At 41.1% G+C, this 10,173-nt stretch overlaps 1 protein-coding gene across 1 annotated transcript in view; it reads right to left on the bottom strand.

Moving 5' to 3' along the window:
• The window catches only part of crim1 (cysteine rich transmembrane BMP regulator 1 (chordin-like)), a 35,623-nt gene that overhangs the window by 1,925 nt on the left and 23,525 nt on the right, over positions 1 to 10,173 (bottom strand). The window contains exons 8-14 of the mRNA XM_033988057.2: positions 9,530 to 9,683; positions 6,356 to 6,477; positions 4,129 to 4,347; positions 2,811 to 3,026; positions 1,160 to 1,372; positions 491 to 613; positions 20 to 198 (exon numbers count right to left, since the gene is read on the bottom strand). Coding sequence (XP_033843948.1) covers positions 20 to 198; positions 491 to 613; positions 1,160 to 1,372; positions 2,811 to 3,026; positions 4,129 to 4,347; positions 6,356 to 6,477; positions 9,530 to 9,683 — 1,226 coding nt within the window. The remainder of the gene's footprint in view (positions 1 to 19; positions 199 to 490; positions 614 to 1,159; positions 1,373 to 2,810; positions 3,027 to 4,128; positions 4,348 to 6,355; positions 6,478 to 9,529; positions 9,684 to 10,173) is intronic.

The following is a 10,173-nucleotide window of genomic DNA, read 5'->3' as shown; positions in this document are numbered from 1 at the left end:
TAAAGGGAAAATGTCACACCTTTTTTGGTGCACTGTAGCAAGACATCTGCACCCACTTCTTCTTCCGGTTGATCAGCAACGCCACAATGATGAAGATGATGATGGCCAGGAGGAGACCGGCCAGAATCCAGGCTGCAGACTGGTAGATGAGGGCCATCTCTGCTTGGCTAGGGAAGTTTTCTCCCAGATGAGGCTCATCTGTGGGACAGAGACAGAGAGAGTAATGGGGATGTAAAAGTAACACAATTGTTTATATAACTGTACCTCCCATATGATAACTCAAAGTGTTCAAAGCACCAAGAGACGCTGACATTGATTTATCAAGGCTTTTCTCATGAGAGATCATATTTCTGCACACGTTTATAAATGTTCAGCTATCATTTGTCAAGTGATCACCACACTTTCCAAAGTTTACAGCTGTAATGAGTGAGTAACAGTGTAACAGATCTGCTTTACTCTGTGATCTGTGTAATAAATGTGCCTGTCATACCTGTTTGAATGATGAGTGGAGGCACAGTGACAGTATTAATCCACACATCTCTGTCCACTCCAGCTGTGATGGCCTTCTTAGGAGTACTGGTCGACATCATCACTGGAACTGACGTGGTCATTTCTGTCCACACAAGTAGAATACATATAAAAATATCTGTATATTATTTATATTATATTATTGTCACTCATGTTGAGTGCATAAACTTCCACTCTATATAAACATTACATAAAAATTCTGTGAGCAAAGGTCTGGGACCCCCTATTAGATTGAACAATAGGACTCTATGGTGCGGTGTTCCTCTATGGGAAAAGCTGACAGTGAGCTTTGCCTTCCTGTGCTGCCACAGAAAGTGGGGACAGGAAACACGTGTGAATGTGCGGATGCCCGGGGGAGTGCTTTCACTCACAACCAACTGTGTATTTGTCACATGGAATGTTGTTGGGAATGGCTGTGTTTGCGTACGCAGCGCCAGGTTGGCGAGGTCTAATGGACAAACACAAGAGTGACATGAGCTTTTAGTTTTGACATGACCCTTCACTCTTGTTATAAAGCATCAGATACAGTGTCTCTTTGACATCTCATGTCATGTGCACAATATAGACGTTTACATAATGCATACTGTGAGTATGCCTGCTCAGCTATCTGAGCCTGTCACATCCCACGTACCCAGACAGTGTGGGCAGCACTGGCCCTTGCGCAGGACGGGCACTCTGCAGCTGGCGGCCGGACAGCGCTGGGAGAAACACTCAATGGTGCCGTTGTTGCAGGTGCAGCTGGTGCAGGCATTGGCCCTCCATGAGTCTCCAGACAGAAGCACATCTCCATCACTGGTGATGCAGTAGTCATGTTGGCTCCTGTTCACTGGCAACAGGGGACTCTCTGCACACAGAAACACAGAGTGGTCAGGGCAGTTATTACACCTCAAAGGAGCTGCCCAATACAGTACTCATATGTTATATGATTAGAAAAATGTATCCGTTTATCATAAATTATTGTTTTTACAACTCATGTTTTCAGATTTCTACATGGAGAACATGTATCACATTGTTAACCATCTCTCCCTCTCAGTGCTCAGTGTTTCCTTAATCAGTTTAGTTTGTTGTCAACCTGATGAGGTGAGTAGCTTGTAGCGGCCACCTGCCTTTATTACCGCTGTATAACATTTCAGTTCACAAAATTATTGGACCTTTAGGGGTGGCTTTAGATAAGGAGAGATAAGGGCTTTACAGTATGCCCCGCACTAACAGAAGTGCCTCCATATGGCAGCTGTCAGTTCTTCCTGTCTTTTTTATCTGGTTGATCAGGCCTTGGAGCAACAAAGACCAAAGACTGGTTATTGGCTAAATGTCCATGCTGCCTGATACACACATAGATCATAGGGCTGCCAGGAGATGTGTATTATTCCCACATTCCTAGTGACCAAGCTCCAGCATATATCAAAGGACCTCTGTCAATCTGCCTTTGTAGAGAGAGAGAGATGCAGAGATAAGGTGCAGTGGCATTCTCCAGGAGCGGCCTCTGGAGCAGTCATGCATTACAGATTTATGGGCCTCAAGCTCTCCAGTGCTCCCAATATGATGCTTATGATTGTTTGTTTGAGAAAAAAATGCAAATAAAAAATGTGTGGGGTTTGCAAAGGCCGTTGTGACAAAATATCTTCCCAAAAACAAGCAGGGACAGTTGCAATATTGTTTTTTGGGAACTTTTAACAAAGCAACTTATTTTTGTGTATTTTTCTCCAGAAGTCACTTCAGAAAATCAAAGTCAGGTAAAAAAGCTAATAGTGAAAAATGAACCAGCAAAACATTGGACAGTGAGTGATCTGCTTAACGTCCTATGGCCATCATGTGTTTACTAGTATACCTATTGATTTTCTTTTATTAGAACTGATAATGAAAGGGTAAGGGGTCGTTTTTGCTTAACTAAAAACAGTAAAGGAAGTTGCACTGGAATGAAGAATTGTCCCTATAAAATATAATTGTGTAGGGCATGTTTAAAAAGGGTTTTGTTGAGACATAATAGTTTAACATTACATTCACTTAAGATGACATAATATCATTTTAATAACAATTCCTTTTGCTAATTTCCTTCCCTCTCTTTATTTGCTTGCTTCAAAGATCCCAACCAGTCTTGGCTGGTTTCTTTATGAGCCCAACATAAAACTGCCCCGTCTGAGAGCTACGCGCAGGACCTTTCAAAACCACATGCTCTGAGCACTTTCCAATCAACTCCAGGCTGTTCCCACACTCCCACTGAAGCCTTTAATGTTTTTTTCCCCTAGTTTCTGTTTAGACTCAGGTCAGATTAGGGCGTTTACCTGGGCACACGTGGCAGCAGGTGTCCTTATTTCGCCTGGGTGAATGGCACAAAGCTGGAGGACACTGTTCAGTATCACAAAGGACTCTACCGCGCCGACAGGTGCATCGCGTGCACTCATCCAGGTCCCAGGTCTCCCCCTCCACGTAGAACTCTCCTCCAGGCGCCCTGCATACCACCATGTCCATGCCCTCGGCCTGACCACTGCCTGACTCATCTGCACCAAGACACAGCAAATAAAGTCATCTATGAAGGCAGGCATTTTGTAATAACTTGAGATATACGGACATGATGGTGAATGTTAATGCTGCGTTTGTCCAGAATGGCTGTTCTCATGCTACCAGCCACCTGTTGCCTCCCACGACAGGCAAGAATACTGTCTAAGTTTATGTTATTTTAAAAAACAGGTTTTCAAAGTTTTGTAACGCTTTTATTCTGATTTCTGCAGAGGGAATAAATGAAGTGTGTTGGCGAGTTTGTTTATTTTACATAAGAACATTTAGATGATAATGTATGCATTTTAAAAGGTCTACATGTTATAAGGAAGTGGTTCTCAAACATTTCACACAACCTAAGTACGACCTAAGAAAAGATTTGGCATTGTCAGTGAATTAAGCAAATCTTAGAACTGTAGAGGACCTTGTGTACCACCAGAAGCAGCTTGCGTACTACTACTGGTACACGTACCTCAGTTTGAGAAACACCCCCCACAAACACCAGAAGAAAATCAGGTGGTGTCCTTTTAAGTGGACCAGACAGCGTCATCGGTTACAAGAAACAGGAGAGCTGTATCTGTTAAAACAAGCTCCAGGCAGTGTAGGTTCATCCTTGTGAGAGCAACAAGACATCTGCAAAAAGTTAACTCTTTTCCCTGAGTGCAGCCAGCGTGTTACTTTGTCAGATTGGAGGCATTCTCTTACTACAAAATATTTAAGCTGTCACTCCAGAAATATTTTTAAAAGACTTTCAAAGGTACACTATGTAACTTTACTGGTGGAGGGTTCGCTGTCTGCTTGTCTCTATGGAGATGTTATTGGTTTGTCTGGAATGTTCCACAGTTATCGATCTTGTATTTATGTCCATACAAGCTAAACGTGCCTGTACGGATATGCATTCTTTCTGTGTGCAGATTCGCCTCTCTACAGATCTGACCTGTACCTTGGCTTGGTGGTGTCTCTGGGTTGTCTTCATGAAATCAGATAAGTTTAATGCCATAACATGTCAGAACATTTCAGGCCAAGTAATGACATCTCAAAGGAGATAAGTATGTGGCAGTTTTCTGTTTGAATAATTTTAATGCCCCACTTCCCTGAACTTACCCTCACAGGTGGGGCAGCACTGGTCCGGCCTGACCACTGGGTTGGGGCAGCTGGGTACTGGGCAGGAGATGAGCACACACATCTCTCGCCCTGAGTGGCAGTAACAGTCTCTGCATCCATCATGCCAGCTGTCACCCTCTTCATACCGATGTCCATTTGAGGTGAGGCAGAAGCTGGGCATAGGTACTGTTGCCGTGGTGACCGCAGCTTGCTCGCTTTCTGAACACAAACAGACCGAAAAGAGGGGTTGAGCTACAAGTTTCTACAAGGCTTTGTTTGGCTGGGAACAAGACCTATAAGACTTGGATGATTTAAATGTGAGATGTTAACAAGTTAGAGGACAAGCGAAGGCTCCATTGGAGAGCTACTATTTATTTCCTCCACAAGTATAAGAGGTTAAAGAAAATGAAGATGTATAAATGGATTAGAGCACTCTCCAGACCATGCTAAAAATAACAAAAAAGAGCTAAAAAATTATACCTAGAGACCTAGAGACTTATATAGAAAAAACTTGCAGAGGTTAAGATTAAGATAGCACCTAGTCCTCCTGTTTCTCAAAGTATTTAGCATTTTTTTTTGTGAATGTGTCTAGTATTTTTGGCTCCTGACGTCATGTCGTACGTGTCTGAAAGTAAACAATGATAAAGTTTGGCCAGCTAGACCAGAAATTTATCAGAATGGCTAGTAATTTTATCTTAATATGTTTGCATGAACTATTTAAAGTCTTTTTATTTATGTTATTTTTTTTATTCTGTCAAATAACACAGATAAGATAAAGACACTAGATGCAATGAAAGATGGCAGTATCCAGGACTGGGTGTAATTTCAAGCACCCACTGTCCCATGGTTCAGACTGAGATACAGCCCTCGTCTGTTTTATTTAGACCATGAAAGCAAATACACATGAAAAGTTTCCCTTCCTCTTAACGGTCCACAGACAGCCTCATCTGATATTTTCTAACTCAGGTAAACACAAGGCTATTTGCAAAAGCTGCTGATTTTGTTTGCTGGGATGAAGGAGCCAGATGCTGCGATGTGAAAACAGTAAAGTGTATTTTAGCCTGAGAATATTTATAATGCATCCAAATTGGCATCTAAATAAACATTTCTCATAAAATGTGGCACGGCAGGCATGCCTTTAACCTTGTGGGATTTGAGTAAATCTAATTGCAGTAGCACACGCAGCTTAGGCCCAACAGGGACCAAAACAAGGACAAGTGCACAAAAGTGTACAGCGGCGCAGGGAGAGGCCAGCGGCACAAACGCGACTCCACACACTGGCTCTGCTTTCTGCTTTCATCATTTCCCTTCTCACCAAATACAAAGGAGCTCTTATATGGAAAAAGGTGATGACTTATGTCTAATTTTATGCTTGTATGTCTTCTTCCCAGACACCAAGATCTCATAACAGGCTGTACATTTTGGTCTAGGACTGGAGCCATATAAAGGGATATGAGAATAAAAACCTCCCATTTGAAGCTGTACAATTATAGAATTAGATTACAATTTATGGTCTGCAGTGGTTAAGACCTTAGATTGACTTTTAAGTGACTAGACCGTGTGTCTTCAGTGCAGTGGTTCCCAAATGGTCGGTTTGGATCAAAAGAACATGGCCATTAAGTGTTTCAATCAGTGTAATTGAAGCCGGACTATTGTCTGAAATAATATATTTTATTTTATTTTCAAAAAAGACTAACCGCAACTTTAAAACAAAACACCTTGGCAACTTTTTACATGGAAAAAAAAACAAGTCATAATATATCAAACTAAATGTATTTTTGTTCATGGAGAAATTTGGAAAAATAAGAATAAGGGTTGCACAATATTGTGATAAACAAAAGATTAATATGTATTAACCATTAACATTTGGAAGGTCTCAACAACAGGGTTAGCAAGGATTTGTTGTTTACAGAGACAACATAATTGCAGCCTTTGTAATTTTGATAACTGCAGTATTAGAAAAATGATATTTCAATTTGATTACAACTAACTGTGTGGGGAAAAACCCTCCTCGTACATTAATCGGTTAGTCCTTCTTGTATACTGTATTTCTAAGGCTGCATTCATACTTGTATACATACGGCAAAAACACAGAATACAGAACTAAAACTGGGACTAGACCATTATCAAACCAGAACTAGAACGGGACCAAACCAGGTTTACATCAGGACTAAACTGGGATCTAAAGCAGGACCAAACCCAATGTGTAATTGTATAAAATCATTACCTTTGCACATGCAGATGGAGCAGCCCTTCTTGTTCTGCCGGTATCCCTCGGGACAGTGCTTGTCACAGGTGAATGGAGGACACTTGACGCAGCGGCACATCTCACATCCATGCTTGTTCCTCCTGCAGAGATGCGCATTTAAAACACAAATAAAAATCAGCCATGGGGCAAACAATGGCACTACTATGCACACACACAGAGGTCTAAAAGGACATTATGGTGTTGTGGTGCAGTGAAAGCCAGATCCTCAAGCCGGGAATAATCAACATCTGGAGCTGCTTTCCCCCTCGCTATATTAGGTCCCTTTGAAGAGGGCCAAATAAAAGGGCAACACGTGAGATCCCTGCCGTTTCATACCTAACCCATAGTGCCTCCGAGAGAAGCAATCGTAAGCCTATTCAGATGCTTCTAATTCACCCGTTTACTGTCCTTAAAGTCCAAAAAGCCCTCTGGCTAGCCACGCATGAACATCCCCAGAGCAATTCAGAATCTGAGCTGATTAGAGCACAAAGAGAAAGGCAATCCAATATTTTGTACAAAACGAGATACTTTTATACCACGAACACTAATCCATAGTTCCATAGACAGGCAGAGGAGTCAAATGATCTAGCTAATAAAACCTTAATGAGCCAATCTTAAAAAAGAGCATGGTATAGACTGGGAGGCTGCTGTATGAGACTACTGGAAGTGGTTTGGCCATCGCATGTGAAGTTGTACAAACAGTGGCATGCTAGCAGCGGTAAAAGCCATAGAAACAACAGAGTGAGGGATTGACTGGAGCCCCACTGTATAAATACAGAGAGCGGTGACCTGAGAGCTTAGTGTTGTTTGAAGATGCTGTGTGGAATGCCAAGCCCAATCTGAGCTCGGGGGGATAGAGGGGTATAGGGGTCTTGGGGAGACACAGAAGGGTACACCGACCCGGTATAGTGCCTGTGAACAATAAGCTTTATGAGAAGTCGATAGCAGCTGTGCTTTGACATCTGTAAAAACACTGTTACGTAAGAGCGTGTACAGGTAATAGAGAGAAGAGGTTACTATTTCAGGACTTGCCATGTGCTGTGGTGCTTATATGTCTCTGAGTGTGTGACCAATCCCAACAGTGAATACCTGTCTGTTTATCCAGGCTTTGGGCTGGCGCATACAAGTGGTAGTTTCTTCTAACACATTTAAATAAAACAACTCTCAGTAAAAATAATACTGAGGTTCAGAGATTATTGAATCAAGTGGACTGAAAATTCATAATCATGACAATTTTAGAAGCAAAAATAAGTAATCTATAGTCCAAGGTTTATGTAAATGTATTCTTTTGGCTATTTGTGACACATTCATTTAACTTTTATTATTCAGAAAGTGTGATTTCATAAAGCTGGTTACATACTAGAGGGACAGAGATCAGACAATCTGAATGGAATAAAAAAAGTCACCGTTGCTTGGTCATGGTGTCAATAACTGAATAATCGTAAAAATGTGCGATTTCTTAGCATAATAAACACTTAAAAGTAAAATTTGATATTATGACATCCTTAATCCTCAGTTAATCCATTTGGTGGAAAGTGGTCGGCCGATTCTTTCCTGCTTGGATTAGATTTAATTTTCATAAAGCAAAATAAAAATCTGGCATACTAACTAAATTATGTTGAGCAAATACAGAAAATGGAAGTAGCGGTAGTAAGTTGCACAATAAAGCTTTACAAATCAAAGTGTCACCCAAGTGGTATATTACATTTAAGAGCTGTCTTTATCTCCATCTTTGTTTGGTTTTGTGTGTTTCTGTTCACACCGGATGTCATCAATACAAGCCGAGTAAACACAGGGATCTTTTGTGCCTTTGTCTGTGCAGGCAGAGTGTAGGGGTCCAGTGAGAAGAGACAGTTCTCCATTGTGAAGCTGGCAAACTCTCTGAGGATTTCAGACTTCTAACAGCTCCGACCTAAACAGCTGCTTATGGAGGATAAACCCAGGACTTCCTGCTCTTTCCCCCTCCTCAGCCTCCGTCTTCTGGCACAGCGTGCAGACACACCGGACCCATGTTGAGCCCTGGGCCTTCATGGTTGTGAAACAGGATCATTCTGTTGTTTCTGTACATTAACTTGTTCCATATTTTAGAGAGTTTGCTTTCAACGGTGTTTGCATGCATTTACCACTGATATCCAACCATAAGATTTGCTGCTCATCTATTGCCTGTGTGGGCAGGTGTGTTGTGACAGTGGCTGCGGTTACATGCACACCAAAATCCGATTATAATCTGATTTCTGCACTTTTAAAATAACATAAATGACATGTAAACTGCAAAATGTCTGTGAGTAAACAGAGGGACCATGATAAGACAGAAATCAGATGTTTTCGCGGTTTGCATGTCATTTTAATAACCTTATAACTCCAAAAGTCTCATAATAATCAGATTTGAAGTGCACATGTTACCGCAACCAATGACAGAGCGTGACAGCCTGACGCAGCCAATTTGAGTGTCTAGAAAAATACTAAGCAAGACAAATATTATCTACTGCAAGACAGGATTAATGCCTTGCTAGAGATTTACTCTATGTTAACAGTATTGCCAGTTAAGTTAGTTTGAATGTAGCACTAACTGTGACTGATTATATTCATGGTGGCACTTTGTAAAGGGGCAAACTGAAATCAGTGCCACAGTTTTCAACTGGACATCAACAGCAGCTTTGTTGTTGTCACTTCTTTTAGTGAGTTGTCTTAGACGAGTCATAGATAAAAAGTATATAAAAGATAAAAGCATAGTATGTCTTCTTTTAGCTCATTATTGCGTGTTGAAATAAAATAATGACTTAAAAACTAGAGAAGTGTCAAGGGACTACACAGAACGCTTCCAGATGTCTGATTGGTTTGTATGAGCTTATAAGGAGCGGGATGCAAGGGGCAGATGGTCAACTTTAAACTCTAAATGACCACCAGGGAGGAACTTTTGATGTTCTACCTCATTTACTCAAAATGAAAACAGACACAAGGCTATAGTCAATTGTACAATATTCATCCACTTGAACTATGCCCCTCTGCCTTGTGAGAATGCATTTACAGATGTATATGCTTTGCTCCCCACATTCCTTGATCTGTTATGTAATTTACAGACAGTAATCTCTTTGAACACTATGCAAACATGAATGACAAATGAACCAGGAGGGACTGCTTGGATGTACTCACACATATCCATAGGGGCAGGTCTTGGTGCAGCTCAGAGGTCGGCACTTGGGCACTGGGATGTGGCATTCACACACCTCACAGCCAAAGTCATCCCTCTCGTATCCCATGGGGCATTGCAGGGAGCAGTACGATGCTATGGCAGGGCAGGAGTCGTCTGAAGGTAAAAGTCAAATACAAGTTGCACTCAGAAATGTTGTCTACTATAATCTGGTGAAACCAAATTACAGCTGGTGGATGTAAGATTGTTTATACTGGACTCTTTAAAGTTCATTTCATTATTTTTTTCTCCACTCATCACTTTTGATCATTTTATTTACTTAACCAATATTTCTACAATCAACTGTGGTCGTCTTTTTCAGTTTCCATTGAAAAGAACTATTCCAAAATTAGTCTAGTAAACCAATAACAGATTATGCATTTAGACTGCAAATAATGTTTGTAATCATGGGTAATGAAGGCGCCATTTTGACACTTTTGATAATTCAGAAGAAATATATATTGCTATGGCAACAGTTATCCCATGGATAGCTCAACTTAGCTGGTTTAATACTAGTACTAGACAGTAAGACAGTAGAGGTGGTCATAAAGAATACACATTGTATCAACATGTTGCGGCATAACAACGCATGTTAGACAAATTATGT

The sequence above is a fragment of the Periophthalmus magnuspinnatus genome, chromosome 22, assembly GCF_009829125.3.
Source record: "Periophthalmus magnuspinnatus isolate fPerMag1 chromosome 22, fPerMag1.2.pri, whole genome shotgun sequence".
Lineage (NCBI taxonomy): Eukaryota > Metazoa > Chordata > Actinopteri > Gobiiformes > Gobiidae > Periophthalmus > Periophthalmus magnuspinnatus.
Note: the sequence above shows the minus strand (reverse complement) of the source record. Positions and strands in the feature narration are given on the sequence as shown.